At 42.1% G+C, this 20,052-nt stretch overlaps 1 protein-coding gene across 1 annotated transcript in view; it reads left to right on the forward strand.

The window, feature by feature from the left end:
* Nucleotides 1–6,126: 6,126 nt before the first annotated feature.
* LOC306824564 (IgGFc-binding protein-like) overlaps nt 6,127–20,052 on the forward strand; it is a 30,315-nt gene continuing 16,389 nt past the window's right edge. Inside the window, exons 1-17 of the mRNA XM_079344743.1 lie at nt 6,127–6,136; nt 8,749–8,799; nt 8,888–9,021; nt 9,607–10,265; nt 11,273–11,706; nt 11,857–12,020; nt 12,805–12,981; nt 13,114–13,339; nt 14,559–14,804; nt 15,397–15,498; nt 15,700–15,847; nt 16,456–16,576; nt 17,048–17,380; nt 17,676–17,847; nt 17,945–18,042; nt 18,681–18,811; nt 19,646–19,815. Of these exons, the coding sequence (XP_079200869.1) occupies nt 8,751–8,799; nt 8,888–9,021; nt 9,607–10,265; nt 11,273–11,706; nt 11,857–12,020; nt 12,805–12,981; nt 13,114–13,339; nt 14,559–14,804; nt 15,397–15,498; nt 15,700–15,847; nt 16,456–16,576; nt 17,048–17,380; nt 17,676–17,847; nt 17,945–18,042; nt 18,681–18,811; nt 19,646–19,815 (3,364 nt within the window). The 5' untranslated portion in view covers nt 6,127–6,136; nt 8,749–8,750. The remainder of the gene's footprint in view (nt 6,137–8,748; nt 8,800–8,887; nt 9,022–9,606; nt 10,266–11,272; nt 11,707–11,856; nt 12,021–12,804; nt 12,982–13,113; nt 13,340–14,558; nt 14,805–15,396; nt 15,499–15,699; nt 15,848–16,455; nt 16,577–17,047; nt 17,381–17,675; nt 17,848–17,944; nt 18,043–18,680; nt 18,812–19,645; nt 19,816–20,052) is intronic.

A 20,052-nucleotide genomic window follows, 5' to 3' on the forward strand; every position in this document is an offset into this window, starting at 1 on the left:
AGAGTCAGTGTAAAGACCTCTGAGCTGGACGGATGGGATCCATGTTCTTGGTCTTGGCGAGGACTCTCACAGCAGCGCTCTGGATCAGCTGCAGCTGTGAAACTGGTAGAAAAAGGCTGCAGGGCTTGTGTCAGGGCGAACTTCATATCATGACTACTGCATGAGTTTGGGTTTTTTGTGTTGAGTGGCACCAACATGGATAAATAAAACATAAAAAACACTAACAGCTACTAAAATAACAGAAACACCACAAAGTCATAACTAATAATAACGATCAGTGTAATGAAACAGGTCGGATCAGATTGGCTTGAAGGTTGAATTCATAAAGGGAGTAACACCTCTCCTCTTGTTTAGAGTCAGGTGTAGGTTTACTAGACTTTTCCGTGTCAGCTGGTGGTGAATTCAATCCTGCAGGTATTTGCAGACATGAGCAGAAATGCACAAAGTATTTCTGGTCCTGCTTTAACACAAACTACAGGCAGTCAGGCGTCAATGTCAGGCACATTATAACAAACTTATTTATATAGCACTTTGCAAAACAGGGTTACAAACAGGGGCAGTTCTAGGGTCTGTTGGGGCCCTTGGCAAACATTCATTGGGGGCCCCTCCAACCAGCGTCCATTTTTAATTTCACAGCGATAACGCATTGCTTTACAAAATAAAATAAAAAAACAGAGAAATGTGAGGAAGACGGTGATTAATAATTAGAAATCAAAATAGTGAGAGATGAAACGACAGGAGTTCAACAAGTGAGAGAAATAAAAAGAAATAAGACGCTTTAAAACCAGCAAGTTAATCAAAGAGACATAAAAACCAACAAAACGTGAAAGATTCAAACAAAGGAAGCCGATTAAAACCATAAACGGATAAAAGATTTTATTAGTAATAAAAACATTTTCTCATGATTAAAATCACGTTCAAACAATGAATCCACTAAAAAAAGAGTTTTTTTAAAAGTGGACGAAGAGCTCGGCAGTCTGATCTCCTCAGAGAGGTTCTTCCAGAGGCTCGAAAACTGACTTCTTCAATTTGACCGTGTTTTTATAATGTGCTTATAATCCACCCGTACATGCTACATACACATATATGTGTTCATCTCTGTAGAGATACAGTCACCTGCACACCTGGGATGATCGACTCCTGCAGCCAGGTGATTCTGCTCTCTGTTTTACATCATTATGCTGCTTCCACTTCAGAGGAAATTCGACATAAAGGCGTGGACGTTCAGAGTAAACAGCAACCTGTGATCTTAAAAACGAAAAGAAAAAACAACAAGTCTTCAAATGTCCTAATTGGCCTGTTATAATGAGCCACTGCCTTTTGAATGTCAGTTCTGGGTAATGCTGATAAATCGAATGATTATTAAATCTGTTAGCTGGACAGAACTGGTTGCTACTGGATGCTGGAGATCTTCCCACATAGATAGATAGATAGATAGATAGATACTTTATTGATCCCGAGGGAAATTCAAGCGTCATGTGTTTGTTCGCCTTCTTCTTTGCCTCTATGATGGTTTATTCAACCTGCCACGTAGTTTGGCCCTTATAAGGTCGGGGTCAGCTCACAGGCTTGGATTTATTACGGGCAACGTCGTACCTGAAGACGACTGTTTGCATCAAAGACACTCGGTGTGTTTGTGACATCAGGTGAGCAGGTTTAGTCTGTGATGAACCTGAACAGGTGCAAACGGTGCTGTGGTCCTCCCCAGACATCATCATCATCCACAGGTTTATTCTGTCGACCCCTCAGAGTAGTGCTTCAGTCAAGACCACTCGACCCGAGACCAAGACATACCTGGAGTCCGGGCCCAAAACCAAGACAGGGCGAGACCAAGACCATAAAACAGCAATGAGGTATCATCATGCAGAAGGGGACGGTGACAACGAGAAGGTTGCAGCAGTAACAGGCGGATAAAAATCAAAAACTACAAATGAACAGGCGTCACGACTCGGAAAATGAGCCGAAATCTCAGCAGAGGTCTTGACCCGCAGTCTGAGACCGAGACAAGACCCTTTCCATTCTGAGACGAGACAGAGACCGTCAGAGAGTGGTCAAGCCCGACTTCAAGCAGTCCAACAACTGCAGGCGACTAAACGCTCTTATTCCCGAGCTCTGCAGGTTTGATGATGCTCAAGATCCCGTCTGTCACCGCCCTGCACGCTTTGGTTGTCTGGCGTCCTCTGACCCGTCTGCAGACCACGCTAACCCCGACTGACGCTACAGAGAGCTGCATTTTGTTTAACAGCGGGACTTTTTCAAACCCACGACGGTGTATATATAATAATGTAAGCCGTCACATAAAGCGTGTTCTCCTTACAATCACTGGGGGAACTTCAGATGAAATTCGAAGGCAAGGTGTGGACATCAAAGGTAAACAGTGAGCTGTCAAACATGTGATGCAGACATAATAGTGAGCTTACTTTGTGATTTATGGTACATTGAGAGGATCAGTGTGTAAAGGTGCATCCTTGTGTGTAGAAGCAGTGGGCTCACCCGGCTCCTCCTTTCACACATATTAGTTTTAAACACGCTAAAACAACGGACGCCACATCATGGGATAAAATAACTAAATAGATTATCACCGTCTGACCTCCGCCCGCGGACCGTCACTTTGTCATCTCGATCGCAGACTCATATATTATGTATTATAATTAGTGATAAAACACACATTTCTCCAAACTTGCTGTTGCACGTTTTCAAAAACACTGAAGTTCACCTGCAAAAGGCTGAAACTCAACAAACAACACGACAACCCAACAGGCCACAGTGATCCTTCTTAACTGTATTTTTATGGTCTTTTTGTTGCCTTTTATTTGACAGGAGATTGTAGGTGGGGGGGGGGGGGGGGGGGGGGCGTCGCTCATCAGGACTATAACCTCTTCACATGGGCCGTGAAACATAACTGCCCCCTAACGCGTCACATTCACCATGCGTGAGAATGTTGTTTTTCAAGGTTTATTTTTGGCTTTTTATGCGTTTGTTTAGACGCTGGGCCGTGGATAGAGTCAGCTGGGGGGGGGGGGGGGGGGGGGGGCGACATGCAGGAAAGAACACACTGGAATCATTGTCTGTAAATATGTGTGAACACAAACGTCTGGTTACTTCACCACTTACTTATTATACTTAACCTCAAGGTCACGGGCTCTTCTAGGGTCTGTTGGGGCCCGAGGAAAACATTCATGGGAGGCCCCTCCAACCAGCATCCATTGTTAATTTCTCAGCAATAATGCACAATGCATTGCGAGTGAGTGTCTGTCTGTCTGTCTGTTCGCCGTCCGTCCATCTTTTAACCACTTCGGATGGATGAATACTGAAGGCGTTTGATTTGTGTGAGAACTGAGGCGACTTTGTTGGTGTGCTTCACAAATCCATGAAAAACAAACAAAAAAAAAAGTTAGGGTGGGGAGAAAAACAGAAATAAATTCCTTTACATGAAAACACAAATAAAGCTGACTTGTGGAAAAAAATAAAAACACATTTTAAGATGAAAAAAAACAACTCTGCACATTTCTTGTGAAGCAGCCGTCGCTGCTTTGATGACTCATTGAAAAGTCCATTTAATCATTCTGACTGTGAGAGTAACTGTGAGTGTAAAATCAACTGACACAAAGCACAAATGATGAGTGTGTCTGAGAGCTAATCCCTCTGAAATGTCCTCCTTGTTGGCCTAATCCTTTTTTTATTTGATTGTAAATAAAGCTCCAGAATAGCGTGGGCCTTCATTCTCTCTGCAGATTAAACGCTTGGACGTCTTCCTGCAACGTCTCTGCTGAAGTTATAGAAACACAAACTACACCTTTCATGTAGCGAACACAGCGTTGAAATGTGTTCACTTCCTAGACTAAGAAGGAAATGTGTTCAGGTTTAAGAATGAAGCCACGCCCACTCTCGGTGCTACACATTTATTTACACATCTTTATGTTTTATATTTATTTTGTTCAGGGAGATGAAGCATTTAAAGGTCACATTATTAAGCACTCGACCAAGCGGCAAACTCCGGCGTTAAAAATGAAGCCGATGTTGAAATGTAAAATCTTGCAGTTCTCTGAGTGTCCACTAGAGGCCGACTCTCGAAGCTCCAGGACGCACTCAATAAAAAAATAAAAAAATAAAAAATCAGTTTTTACAGCAGAAATTCACATGTTTACAGCCTGTTTAAATTTTTAAAAACAGGTGTACATACAACAGACATGTTTTGGGAAGTTCTCAGACTTATTTACACTGAAGAAGAAGAGAATATGTGACTTTTTACACTGAAGAAGAGAATATGTGACTTTTTACACTGAAGAAGAAGAGAATATGTGACTTTTATATATGTGACTTTTATAATACTGAAAAGAAGAAAACAATACGATCAGCTGAAATACAAATACAGAAACTGCAGCTTTCAAAACGACCCAAATTTACCAACACCTATCCATCCGTCATCTCTCTCCTTTCCTGAGCTAGCTACCCTCGACACAGCTTGCTAGTTTAAAAAAAAACAACACGACGACAGACATGAGGACAGTTTCAACTAACTTTTAACATTTTAATCCTCCAAATGCACACGACAGACGACTCACACACATCCTTAATGATCTTTATATCACAGTATATTACACGCTTGTATATTCACAATCCTTAAACAGGTGAAGGCTGGAAGAGAAAAGGAAAGGTGACGTTTTCTTCAGGCTCGTCGGGTTCAACACGAGCACGGCTGCTGCAGAAATCCATCTGTCAAGTCTCTTGATCCGTTTAAGCTCTGCGCTGTGAAAAAGACCCGGAGCTACTTGAACTCGTTCAGTCAGTGCAAAGACTCGTAATCATCCCGAACTGTTCACAACCTATTAGCATTATGACGCATTTTCAACACTTTAAATAAAAAAATAAAAAAACACCACACTCAGGTAGTCGTCTATTCGTGTCATGTAGGTCTGGATTAATGTATTTAGTGTGTTCATTAAAAATATGTGAAGGAAAAGAGCTCAGTTTATTTTATTGTTTTTTATGACACATTGTAAATAGTTTTATTGCATTTTATTTAAAGTTTATTTTAATGTCTTTACTTTCGAGAGCAGTGCAGTCAGGGATCAAGGAGAGAGAGCGTGGGGGAGTGATGTGCAGGAAGGGAGGCCGTGTGTGAAACCTGAGCCGCCCGCTCCAAGGTCTTCAGCCTCCATCATATAGAAGTGTTAATGGATGAAGCCTGGGTGACCCGTCTGTTCCTGCAGGGGGCGCTGGAGTCTCAGTGATGGTGGTCTCCAAGCTGGAAATCCACTCTCAGCCGAACAGCAGACATCACATCAGCTCAGCGCCTAACTATATTTGACATGTTGTTTTCAATATACTCATAAAAATAACTCATCAGACCTGTTCGGCTTTTTGCACCTGGCTTTAAACAGATTCCTATAAAACAGCTTCTTTTTTTATATCAGGTGGGATTTTACTGTGCTCCTGACTCCAGCCTCAACAAACGGTCAACTAACTGCAGGATTTTGCATCTCTGCATCGAATTCATTTTTAAACACTGGAGGCTGCTGCTTGGCCTCACGCCTAGGCTACTCCTGTTAGCGTAGCGTGAGCAGATTCTGGGACTTTAACATTTTGAAGAAAAGCTGAAAAATGACTTTAAACTCGGCAGGTTTTCTTTTTTTTTTTTAAAAACGACGGTGTTCAATTAAAGAGTAAATATTTTACATGCTGCGTCTTTATATGCAGAACAGTTTTGGATCAATATGTTGTTGATATTTCTGTGTTGAATTGTTTGACATGCATTGTGCTTAACAATGTGCAGATTGTCAGATCAAGATACTCAAGAAATGACTTCTCAAAAAGTCAATATTTAAACGTGGCTGCTGATGGGAACGACAGAAGGGAGGAAATTGCACTGAAGAATGACAGGATGAAAGGAAAGTGTTCAGAGGAATGGCGAGACGTGTGTCCACTCCTTTGTTGTCATTACTTTACATGTCACGCTGGCACTCTTCAAACACCTTTCCCATGCTCTCTGTTATTCCTGCAGAGACCACACCTGGAGCACAACACGCCTATATTCAATATGCTTTTCATTCAGCCGACGCGCATCATCTCTTCCCCCCTATAAAAGTGTCCCTTTCTCCTGCCTCCACCTGCAGCACCCTCCAGTCACCCGCAGGTACGCATGCTTTTCACACCATTATTATGCTCGCTCTGTCGTCAGTGTTTCTAATCAGACGTAAGGATTGCAGTTAGTTTAGAGCAGGGGGGTCCAATGTGTGGCCCGGGGGCCATTTGCGGCCCTTGAAGGGAAATTTTGCGGCAACCCGACTTTATCTGAAGAATCTGAAGATTTTAAACTGAGGTCTCGTTCAGATGGCAGATTTTGTTATTTTTCTTTTTCATGTTAGCGAGGGCTGAAAGATATTCATCAAATAGAAAATGTTTAGTACAATGTCTGTCTTTTTTTTAACAGCTTTGACTATTTTCCACATTTCTTGTTAACTATGAAATGAAACTTTGCATCATGTTTGCAAACAAGCCGACTGTTGTTTAACCATTTAATAACCTGAGCTAAATACAAAAAGCTTTTAAGAAGAATAACCACGTTACAACTAAAACAACTAAAAACTAAAAGAAGTTATTTCCTTTTATTAAAGGGTTTCTTTTAATTCTGTTCTACAAAGCCTGACTATTTTTACAAAAACATGACAACAAAATAGTTTCTCACTGCAATTAATTATTGTGTTTTTACATTATTTTTGTAAAATTCAAAATATATAAAGTTCCTGACAATATTATTTATAAAACAAAACCTGTGGCCCGCAAGAACAAAAGTTTGGACACCACTGGTTTAGAGCATCACTGAAGCTGTACTTTAGATTTAATGTACGTTTGATAACTTAGTGTGACAAAGGAAGGATTAACTGTTTGTATTAGAGTCAGCATGATGTCTCTGTTATTGAGTATTTTTTCTTCATCTTTGGACCTGTTGACAACTTTGCGGCACTCTCAGGCAACAACAGCTAAGATCATTATTTCGAGATAATGTCCCATAAATAACACCAGGTTCTTAAAATATCTGAAATGACAAGAAATAGACCGGGACCTGTTCGGTCCACAAAGGGGAACTCTGGACCTCCTACCAGAGGACAGCAGTTTGGACTCGGCCTGTTGAAGCGATGTGCTCAGTTTGGTTTTTAACAGCAGGATGATACGCTCTGCTTCTGCTTCCTTTAGACTCCTAAAAAAGCCTTTTTCTTGGCTGTGATATCATTTTAAGTTCATGCACGCAGGGACGACTCGATCTTTAACACATTCTCAACTTGATGCGTTCATGAAATCACTACTGAGGATTTATAACGACACAGTCCAGTCAGTGTACACGCTCTACAGATTAGGATTCAAATGTCTCATTTAGTTTGTTTGCTCCGTCCGCCTGCTTCAATTTAAACTAAATATTTATTTTACTCCGAGATGCACAAAGCCGGAACTCAGTTTAATGTAATGTGCCCTTTTTTTAGGTTGGGCCTTTGTCAAAGACTGTTTGAGAAACATTTTGATTTCTTTGAAAGTGAAGCATAGAAGATTCATATTATTTGCTGAATTAGGACAGCGCACAGTGAATATTCAAATATTTCAGAATGAGCACAAAAGCTTAATTCAGGTACAACAAAATAAATATAAAACAAATTTACAGTAACAGGACACTTAAGACATTTTTTATATATCAGTAATTGCTTCTCATATTTTGTTTTATTGAAGTTCTTCATTTGCACCAACACACCAAGACTCATTCCTCGTACATGTAACAGCAACAGCAATGACAGCGAGCGTAGGTTTTACTGGGCATCGTGACCTCCAGAACATGGATGTTATAAACTTAATAATGTTAATGTTCATCTTTATGTTATAATAATTTTTTTTTTTTTTAAAAGCTATGGTTATTTTTTGCATCCATTCAATTGAAGGTGCAAAAATGAAAAACGAGGCAGCGATGCATCTCTCACAAAAGGACTCGATTTAAGACGATTTAACAGACAAATTGTCACATTAGAAAATGATAAACTGAAACACAAGTAGCTCATTTAAATGGCAGGATGATGCAGGATGACAGGACAGATGTTAAATACGAGTACAGGATGTTTGATGGTTATTTGTTCCAGGTGCTTCTAACAGACTTCTGCACTGAAGTCAGTTCCACGCCTCGGTACACGACACCCTCCTCAAACGGAGATATATAATATCTGTAAGATACCTTGTTGTTTGTATTTCACAGAGATGCTATGAGTGGAGAAAGATAAGATGCTCTGTGTGTGTGTGTCTGCATGCGACCTCTCGCCCTCTTGTTGACCCGCCCCTGCAAACAGCTTTAAAAACGTTCGACTTGCTCGAGCACATTTCGTTAAAGAGGACGTAGCGGCTCAAACGAGAAGTTTTGGTGGAGATCAAAGTTGCATCACGTTTGTTCTCGTGCAGATCTTATATATATATGAAATATATGTAGCGTCCAATATGCAGTATTTTTGTTGTTTTCATGTTTTCTGTTTACAAAAAGGACGGTATGTGTTTCTTTTTTTAATTGCGTCGACTGTTGGGGCAGCTGAACGTGTGAGTCCGAGATGTATTTCCTCAAGGGCACGATCGAGCATATCGTGACGTATCGTCTGAAGTTTTTACAAGGGTGGGACAGAAAACAAGAAGGGGGCTTCAGAATGAATTCTTATCTCTAAAATGATCTCATTATTATCCTACTGTTATCTCTCTCTCTCTCTCTCTCTCTCCCTTCAGCTATGGAAATAAGGCCTCTCACGCTGTGTTTGGCTGCTGCTCTCTTTGCAGGTATTCATGTCTCACCTACTTCATCCATTTTGAGCAATAAAGATGTTCACGACTTGTATATTCAGTCAAATCTCTTCTTCTCCCTCAGTATGTCACAGTTGCTCTTCAGGGAAAGAGTTTATCACAGGTTTTCTTCCAAACTACCAACAAGGAAAGGATAAAGACCACCAACTCCACTTGGTCCTGACCGCTCAGGAATCTGAGGCCAAAGTCCACATTCAGGTAGGACCCAGCGTCTCGAAGTTAAAAAAAACAACAACCCTGAAGGCTGTCCACGTTGTGCACCCGTGCTCGAGCTCGAGCCCGTGCCGAGGCCGAGGAAGTGAACCGCGCCTGAGCACGGGTCAGAGCGCTCACACCGGATAACAAGGACCCCCCCCCTCATTATCGTAACGTTGATAAGCACATATTAATACAATGTATTCATGCACTATGCAATACTTTACCACAATAGAATCAGGCAACATTTACACTTCTCAAATAATTCATTTTAAAACCTTTGAGAAAATGTTTGTTTTTTATTTTGAGTTTTTTTTGTTTGTTTTTCTAATGGTTGTAACTATGACGTGACAAAGATCATATCAGAGTTGATATATTGGCACAGAACTAAAGTGGGCGGGACTATTGGACAACACAGCTGATTTTATTGGTGCAAGTTGCACATTTTTTGTAAATGATTCTGTGGACCCCCGAGCTGTGGTTCGCGGACCCCTGGGGGGTCCTGGGACTCCACTTTGAGAATCTCTGGTCTAGTGTGACTGTCTGTCTGTTTTGTTGTAGTTTCTAAAAGTTGTCATTGATCTGCAGGTGGCTTCAATCAAGTTCTCCAAGGAGCTGACCCTACGTGCAAAGGAAACTCGTTGGGTTTCTCTGCCGTGTGGAGCTGAGCTGCAAAATCGAAACGTCAATCCAAAATCTGCGGTCCGAATCTCATCAAGCGCTGAAATCTCGGTGGTGTCCTTCAACCGCCGCCATGCCACCGGAGACGGCGCAGTGGTTTCTCCTATTGAAGATCTCGGCACTGATCACTATGTGTACACACCCACATCAAGAAGTAAGAGCTTCGACAGGCTAGTTGGTATCATCAACGGGGACAGCCAGAACCAGATCACCATAATACCGGCCAGTCCAGCGAAACTTAGAGGGGGAGAGAGGTGGAGCAGGGGGAGAAAAGTGACCGTCACCCTGCAGCCCTACGAGTCCTATCTGATACGAAGTCATAGCTGTTTGTCAGGCACTCAGATTAAATCCCAGAAGCCCGTGGCTGTGTTAACTGGTCACCAGTGTATGACGCTGGGTGCTAAGTGTGAGCACGTGTATGAACAGCTCCCCCCTGTGGCTAAAATGGGAAAGGACTACATTGTGCCCTTCACTGGCAGCTGCAAGGCGACAAACTACATTTACATCGTGGCTGGTGAAGACAACGCTGATTTGACGGTGCACACTGGTGGAAAACCATTTAAAAAGTTGAGTCAAATATTGTTATTCTGTTGATGCTACACACACTGGGTTTATTCACACTTTCTGGATGCTTCCTCATTTGTTCACTCATTTATCAAAAACATTGTTTTTGCTGTTGGTCACTGATTTCTGTGGTTTTGAGGCTTTTTTCCCCTCAACTATACAAATGACTTTATAAGCCAGTTGTGAGGGGAGTATGTAAACAAAAGAAGACGATAAAGTAAAATTTAAATTATAACAGTTTCATTTTAAAGGAAAAATATAAATCAAGAGTCGAGGGAAAATCTAGAATAAAGAGGCAACGTTAAGAAACGATGATGAACATTTCAGGTAATGTCACAGCTGTGGAGGACGAGGAACTGGACCAACTATTGGAGATGGGGAAAAAAAAAATCTCAACACAGTCCAAATTCAAAAATGTACCAAGGTCCAACGTAAAAGTCTAAACAAGGGGAGAAACAGAAAGACAGCAGAGGGCAGAACGGCTGACAAGGAGACGCAGAGAAGGAAGAGAAAGCACACAAAAAACATTATATCTGCCAATATCTAATATAAGACGTGTTTGATCTGTTGATAAAGAATCATTCATTGTTTGCCTTGAATGCAGATACCAAACACGTAAGGTGATCCATGTAGCGCCCTCTGCTGGTGACAGAGAACTGCTCAAATAAAACACTGACAGTCAAATAAATGGCAAAATACATGGGCACATATCGACAATAAAAGTAGATAGTCAAATATTATAATATAATATAATATAATATCAGCTGATTTATCGCTCAAACTGCTGACAATAAATTGTGCTCAGTTTTGACGGGTTTTTACTTCTGGGTTTTTTTATCTTTGGACTTAAAGTTGAACTTCTAATTTAGTTTAATCGACTGGAAAACTAGTTGGTTGGGAACATTCCTACTTTGAACTGTGTTATAAAAGACATCCCAATGTGTTGAATCTCTTTCAACGAAGACGATTTATTGAAATACTAAAAAATAAAAGCTTTTTTTATTTACAGGTCTCTGAAGAAAGCGGGACAAATGTTGGGCTTGAAGATGGCAAAAAAGCATCCTGTCATTGTAAAAAGCAACAAGAAGCTGATGGTGCTGCTGCTTAGCGACAACAGACCAAATGACCCCTTCTTGATAACGATGCTCCCGACGTGCAAGTTTTCAACTGATTGGACGGTGGAGACGGTGGGCGGGCTCAACAGCTGGATCTCCATCGTGTCAAGGAGGGGGGGATCGGGCAGCGTGAAGGTGTGTGCAGAGGGGCGTTGCTTACCAAAAAAGTGGAACAACGTCGGCTCAAGTAAAGACTGGGTGTGGACAAATGTGGCCACGGGAACGCAGCGGGGCCATTTCACCGTGGAAGGTGATGCTGATATGGTGGTGTATGCCTACGGTGGAAAAAGCCGCCATGGGTTCGGCACTGCTGGAGTCTGTTCTGGAGGTACACTCACTATCCCAAATATGCATTTACATATTTACACACACTTTTAAACAAAAGGTTCATCCCCACTTTGAGGCACACACACACACACACACACACACACACACACTGCTGGTCCAGTGTTGAAATATCTGTTGTTGTGCTTGTTAGGTTACGTTCCCCCGCCACCACCCAAAGATCCCTGTGAAGACGTTGACTGTCGGTTAAAGGAGAGTTGTGTGAATGGAAAATGTGTCTCTGTTTCCACGGCAACTTGCCAAGCCATGGGTGATCCCCACTACACAACGCTTGATGGACGTCGCTATGACTTCCAGGTATGATTAAGCAAACTGTCAGACTTTCACCAGGAGGATATCTCTACCAAGGTAGTGTATGGAAAGTATTTGCTCAGATCAACAGATCATGGACATGTTACACGTGTACCATGGACTGTATATAAAGATGGACGCACGGCTCCACCTCCTCTCCTTGCACGAATTGAAGTAAAGGCGTTGCTAACATAGTTGGCGGGTGATCGAATTCAGCTCCAGAATCCGACCAGTAAGAATCAACTGGTGGCGCCACAGAATAAAATCATTCGCTAACATGAAACTTACAGATAAAACATCAGAGATCTCTCCGACTCTTGTGTCGGTTTGAAGCAGACACGCACGGTTATAGGAAGTTCAGTGACTCGTGTTGTTTTTCCCATCCTCCTCTATCTGATAATCCAGTGCACACACGGATTATACCCCGTTTTACAACATCCAATAACCAATTAGAAATAAGCTTCTCAGAGAAAATATCCCTTTGAAATACTTGAGTGCGATACGGACTAAATATGAGGAAAGAAGCCGCGTTTGAGGAAAATGTGTTTGACATGTATTTTGATTTAGACGTTTGAAAAATGTCCCATCTGCTAGCATGGAGAAGGCTGGCGTTATGACTGCAGCCGGACAGTAGGGGGAGCTCTAAAGCTCTAAATGCTTTGGCTTCACATTAAGGGAGCTGTCAGGATGTTGGTTCTGTTACCATCATTTGAGCTCAATGTTTCAGGTTGTTTTACAAGCTGCAGAAAGTGTCTCTATCGTTCTCACGTCATTAAATCGTTCTTTTTAGGGCACCTGTACCTACATTATGGCGACAGTGTTGGACAAAGATCCCAGCCTCACTCAGTTCACCGTAACAACAAAGAACAACCATCGAGGAAGCCGGCGTGTTTCCTACGTGAGGATCGTGACAGTGAATGCTTACGAGCAGACGATAATCATCGACAGTCGGAGGGGACGAGTAGAGGTAAACGGGCTCATAGCTACGACTGTTACAGAAGATAGTTGTAGTCAGCTACACAGCTGTTGGATTGCATGGCTCAGCTTTTCCCCACAAACTTACAGGATGTTGTGATAAATGTTCTGGCGATCCCTCCAGGTGAACGGAGAGCTTCAGTACCTGCCTGTCAGTCTGTTGGAGGGGAAGATCTCTGTGAGTTTGAGTGGCGGCTACGCTGTCGTCAAAACCGACTTTGGCCTGGTTGTAAAATACGACTGGAACATGAGGCTGTTGATCACAGTTCCTTCCTCATACTACAATCACATGGGAGGACTGTGTGGAAACTACAATGGAGACAGGAAGGACGACCTGCCGGACCCCAGAGGTGAGGTTGGAAGTGGGGTTGGGTTGGGTTGGGTTGGGGGGGGGAAGAGAGAGATGGAAGAGCAAAGAGAGGTGGATGTGAAATGAAATATTTCACGTTAACAAAATGTTCAGATAAAAAAGATTTAATTCACAAAACGCTTTTGTAAACAAATCAACAATGATTCGATTTGGCTTTTTCGGGTGGAAATTTCCCTCCAAAATGAGACGAATGGTTTGTGCCATTCTTTATCACGCTCAAAGTTCATAAAAACATTCGTTTGGATTGTTTTTTTGCCGGTTGGGATAAATCTTCTCTTCCTGAACGCAACTCCACTCAAGGTGAAATCAAAAAACCAAAACGATCCTTGAGCTACATTTGTTAGCATCTCCTCGCCATCAATCGTACCGTGAAAAATAAACAAACTTAAGTATAACATGAGATGCTTGTAGAGAATTATCATTTAAAAAAAAACACATCACATTACATTCACTGCAATGTTAGGCTGTCATCTGAATCATGCTATCATGACAGCGGTTAGCTTAGCCTGTTAGCACATTAGCCATTAGCTTAACGATTAACATTTTATCCATTAGCTGCAAGTAGGCTATAATGTAGAACAAAAACAAACAATAGCTTACATCATTGACCGAAGGGGGTAAAGGAAGCTTCACTTATGCAGTTTTAAATGTTACACAGAACCTTTAAACCCCCTCCTGTGATGAATCTGCCCCTCATGGCCAGATGAGGAACGCTACTCAAAATAATAATAATCGTTTCCCAGCTCCTGCCATCACAATACAAAGTATTTTCATGTCCCAAAAGCCATGAAAATACTTGATCTCCATACCATAAATGTTGAATCTGCTTTTTGCGGATGATTTGGTCTTATTGGGGTCCCACTGGAAGAGCTGGAGGAGGTGTCTGGGGTGAGGGAGGTCTGCTAAGACTGCTGCCCCCCGCGACCCGGCCCCGGATAATAAAATGGATGGATGGACAGATCAAGTATTTTGACTTCATTAGACCAACTCGTTGGGGCTTGCAGTCTTCATCAGGGTCATCCACTTCAAGCCTTTCACTATCCAAGCACCTTAAATAGGAAATCAATAGAAGTTGTGTGATAAACATTTATGACAAGTTGCAGGTCAGGACACCTTAAATCGAATGAACTACACTCACTGCAGACGTCAGTAGTCACCAGGTTGATTTGGGGATTTGTTTGTTTTTTTGCCCCTTTTAGTCAACAGTATCCCGGTCGTTCTGGAGATGATCAAAAAGTGGAAGGTGAAGGATCCAGATCTGTTCTGCAACGACAACTGTGGCGGTCGCTGTCCTCACTGTTCCGATAGGCAGCGGGAACACTTCGCAAAACCCAAACTGTGTGGGCTCATGACCAAAGAGGACGGCCCATTCTCCGCCTGCCACAAAACCGTCCAACCCACCCCGTTCCTGGACAACTGTGTCTACGACGTCTGTGTCAATAAAGGTAAGACAACCCCTGAAACATAACAGGGAACTGGTGTAATAGCTTAACCGCAATAGAACCACATACACAGGTTTTGCACAAAAATCCTTTCGTTTATTTATTTTTAAATCTGATGATTCTCTATAACTGGGATCTATTAGAAGTTTCCCCCCAAACCAATTTCCCAGTTTGAATCTTGACTGACAGTGGGGGACATTTTGGATAGAAAATACAATGAATTTATCAAAATAAGATTCTTAAGGAATCTGTCCACTATTTAAATTATGAATGAAGTTGGTAATCCAGCATTTAGTGCGTGCATGGAAAGCTGGTTTGGTACACAGTATATTTATTGTTACCTCCTCCTTATGAAGCTATTACTTCACTTTGACAAAGTTATTTCTGAGCTGTCAGGAATTTTGTTTCCTGAAGCTAAAATAAACAAAATCACTGACTCAGATTTAACATCCATTAAAATCCAGAGGGGGGCGCTGTTTCTCTCTTTAACTGTCCACTTCGGGTTCTTTCAATGTCATGATTTAAAGATGTATGTTGTAGTCTGAGTTTACATGTTCACCTTTGAATAATGTGTTGTGTGTAATTTTTTGTCCAGGTGCCAAACAGGTTCGCTGCGACAACCTGAAGAGTTATTATGACACCTGTTTGTCAGAAGGAGTGACGATGAACGCCGTGTGGAGAGAGGAATCCGGATGCAGTGAGAACCACTTTACATGTTGTACCGTGTGAACAGTCCTCAGTCGCTCTTTGGTTTATCATGTATGACCTAAGAGGGCAGAGCGTTGATCCTTTAGCTGGGATTGAGTGATATATATATCGACTGTTTCTCACATGTTACAAGATCGAGCTTTAACATGGCGATCAAAGCTCCTCTCTCTCTCTCTCTCTCTCTCTGCAGCACCGTCGTGTCCAGCTGGAAGTCACTATGAGGCATGTGGTACAGCCTGTCCCAACACTTGCATGTTCCCAGACATTTCAACTCTCTGTAGGTCTCGCTGTGTGGAGGGATGTCAGTGCGATGAAGGAAAAGTGCTCAGCGGAGACAGGTATGCTGACGTGTGTCGACTTTAGGCATTGAAAATGTTGCACGTTTATAAAATAAATTGCCATAAACACACACAAAGTGCATCGATCTGAATGGTTTGAATTGGGTTTTTTTTGGACCATGTGTCCCTGACAGAATGAAGCACTTTGCACCCTTAATAAAACCCAATAAGTGTGCCATTAATTCAACGAAAATACACACGATTCCTGAGCTTGCGGCGTCCTTCAGGGTCCTATTCTCATGCCTCTTGGTTGTTTTTTTTTCTTTTCTCCGACGAAGACGGATGCATATACACCTCACATACATGCATGCCAATTCACCTGACAAACATTCTGGAGAAACAGGGTGGGGATGGTCCCAAACGTGCATTCTTGCCACACGAAAAGATTTAAAATTTGTGAACTGCCCAACAACTTTTTTTTTGTTCCTCTAGAGTATGAATTGCAGTAATATAATCAAAACAGCACACGAGACACAAACAGATTCCTTTCATAAACAACCAGAGTCCCATCGCTCAAACTGCAAATCTCTTGCAGTCAAACAAGAGTTTAGCACTTTAATAAGACATGCAGGACGTCTTTACACACCTCACATTACCTTCTGTTTTAGGTGTGTCCCTAAGTCTCAGTGTGGATGTCAGCATGAGGGCAAATATTACCCAGCAGGCACCACGTTTTGGGGGGATAACACCTGCAACACCAAGTGTAAATGTGTCGACGGGAAAGCCAAGGTAAGTGTGTGTGTGTGTGTGTGTGTGTGTGTGTGTGTGTGAGTGAGTGCCTTTAGCTGCTAGTTTATCTATCCGTGTTTAGTTTATTATTTTTAATGAGTTTGTATTGTGTTTATCTTTTTCTCCTGTAAAGCACATTGGGTTTACGTTTGTGTGAAATGTGCTTTACAAATAAAATGGAGTTGAATTGAATCGTCTCTGCTGGTCTTTTTTAACACCAGTGTGATAACAGCGTTAATCACTACACATGAGCGACTGTGTGATTTACTTGATTTTAGCTGTAACATGTCAAATCCTTTGATTAACAAGTTGATCTGAGTTTCTCCTCAGGTCGCCTTTCTGTATCTGAATTTTTGATGTCAAGATTTGAAGTGTTTTACGAACGTGCTTTAAACTATTTTTTTTTATAAATTGTAATCTGTTTCTGTCCTGTTTCCTCTGATCTAACTTTGTCTTCTGTTCTTTATCAAGTGTGATAAAGTCGGCTGCAGGAAGAGCGAGCACTGTGGGATCAAGAAGGGGGTCAGGAACTGTTACCCAACAACCTATGCATCATGTCGGTGCTCCGGAGACCCCCACTGCCAAAGCCTGGACAACCGGTACTTTGATTTCCAGGGCACGTGTACCTACGTGCTCGCTCAACTGGCCGCAGGCTCCGACCAGGGACTGGAGCCGTTCCAGTGTCTGGTCCAGAATGAGAACAGGGGGCGGAACAAGGCGGTGTCCTACACCAAGTCTGTGTCTCTCATCGTGTTCGGTAACCTCACTGTCAGCATGAGCAGCACCAACCGGGGGAAGATAATAGTAAGACAAGTCTGATAATATTTTTTTACTATGATCAAAAGTGAAACCTGTCAGAATGAAATGGCGTTTAACCTGATTTCAAGACTAAAGGTGTGCAAGGCCAGGCGAGTAAGGAGGACTGCGCCTTCAGTTAGGATGAGCTATGATGTAAAGTTTTACAGTAGAATTAAGCTAACATGTATATGTTGACATTAACCTGTGCCCTTAAAAGTCGATGGGGACAGAAGGGATAAATGTGTAAAAAGTCAGAGCAGCAGTTGGACCAGACTCCGGTCTAACCGTCCGTCTCCCCCAGGTGAACGGTCAGTCAGTCAACCTGCCATTCTCGTTTGAAGACGGAAAACTCACCGCACACAGATGTGGACAGTTCGGCGTTGTGAAAACATCTTTTGGTTTGAAGCTCAAGTTCAACTGGAGGAGTTACGTCCAGGTGATTCTCCCCAGCTCGTACGCCGGGGAAACCTCCGGTGAGTCTTCGGTGACTTCCTGAAAGCTTCTTGCTCCCAAAACGTCAACAGGAAGTCTGAATCTGAATGTTTGACGCTGTGGTTTATCCTGTTTCAGGTCTGTGTGGAAACTACAACGGAAAAGCTGGAGACGACTTCATGAAATCTGACGGCACCGTTACCAAACAAGTGAATGAGTTTGGTCACAGCTGGAAGGTTTGTGTTGCTTTTGACTGATGGTTCGAAACATGTCCGAAAAACACAAAGTGCCAAATACTGTAAAAAAAAAAAAAGAAATACAAAATGGCTCCTGATGTGGAGTTCGCCTTCTTGCAGTTAAACAGGCAGATGACAGTCAACTGGCGTTAGCTTGTGCTAGCTTGCTAAATAATCATAACACACGTTTAACATGCATAGAAGCGAGACGCTGCAGGTGGTTGCTGGTCTGGGTGCGTGTGCGTGCACTTCTGAGCCCAGGACGAGGGGACAAATCTAGATTTGGTGTTTACAAGCTACAGCGACCATTTCCCCTGACTCAACCTTTAAAAATATGTCTTTGTTTTAGTAGTAATGTATGTTAGAAGGGATTTTAAAAACCTGTTCGTTCTGATCAAATAACAAATCTTCCAACCGAAAGTTGATGGAAAGAATCTCATGGAGACAAATTTCTCTCAGCACGACTTAAATTCTGCAACTGGCTTTTAATCATGTATTCAAACCAGTCTGGACCCATTTTTATTCCTACACAAAATACAATGAAACTAAACCAAACTCCCATCACTCCCAACGTTACATTCAGGAGGAAGTAAAAACCTGCACTCAGCTGGTCTTACTCTGTATATATCTGACTTCAGGTCGGAGGAGACGCTGGCTGCACCAGTGACTGTCCTGGAGGGAAATGTCCAGAGTGCGAACCTGCACTGGCAGTTCGCTACCAGGAGGGGCGCTACTGTGGCATCATCTCTGACAAGGCCGGACCATTCGCGTGCGTACTTCTCCCGTGCTTCTTGTGATTGGCTTCATATCGAATGTTTTTGTTTACAGAAGGAAAAATAACCATATAGTATAAACAAAATATCATATTATCACTTTAGTGATTTCAGACATGTTCTCTACCCGATGACCTCCTGATGTAAAATGGTAAAAGGTCACCGACAGGGTCTTTAGAAATGAGATCCTCAGACTGTAGACTGTCTCTTTACATTCCCTCTCTCTCTTTTTATTTATAGCTGTCTTATCATAGGTTGTGAAAAGGTCCATACTTTTCAATATCATGTGCACAAAAACAATACATCTCGATTGTATAAGAAAGTACCAAACAAAACAAAAAAATTACCGATCTTCAGTTATGTTTTGACTAAAGCTGCTGCAAGTGAAAGAAAAGCAGAAAACACACACTACTTCTTCATTGTAAAAAAATAAAAATAATTATAAACCCAATATTTGAGACCTAGGACTCCTAGTTGTGTTGCCATCGTATCCAAACGGGTTTTAGTACTGTTTAGTTTTGCACATAATTTGAAGTTCTGTTCTGTCCTGTTGAATAAAAGCAAAAGATCATGATCATCTTTAAAAGAAAAAAAAGTTTTGCATGATTGAGGATGTCGAGCAGATTTCTCTGCGAAGCGTCAGTAAACTGAATCCTTCCTTCAGAGTCATCGACCGGATCAGCTCACGTTGTTATTCATCCAGAGCGACGCAGACCCAAATATTTAACATGAAAAGCAGCAACCAATCAGCTTAGGAGAAAGCCCAGCGAGCTAACGTAAGACGTTATCTACAGTTTGTCCTCTCACCTCGACTCTCTGTTTCACTACAGTCAGTGTCACAGCAAACTGGACCACACCACCTTCCTCAACGACTGTGTGTTTGACATGTGCGCGTACAAAGGCCACGCCTCCGCTCTGTGCAACAGCCTAACAGCTTTCAGCACATCTTGTCAGGAGGCGGGAGCTAAAATTGATACATGGAGGACCGAAAAGCTCTGCCGTAAGAAATGCAAACACACACACACACACACACACACACACACACACACACACACACATCGATTTCATTCTTCAGACCAAAAAGAAATTTAATGAGAATGAAATTGAAAAAATAAATGAATGTCTGAACATTTTGATTTTTAACAATCTACATCAAATTGTCAAAAGTTAACAGCGTCCATTTTGAACTCTGATTTCTGCATATTTTCTGAAAAACCTTTTTCCCACTTTGTGTTTA

This window comes from Symphodus melops, assembly GCF_947650265.1.
Source record: "Symphodus melops genome assembly, chromosome: 5".
Classification (NCBI taxonomy): domain Eukaryota; kingdom Metazoa; phylum Chordata; class Actinopteri; order Labriformes; family Labridae; genus Symphodus; species Symphodus melops.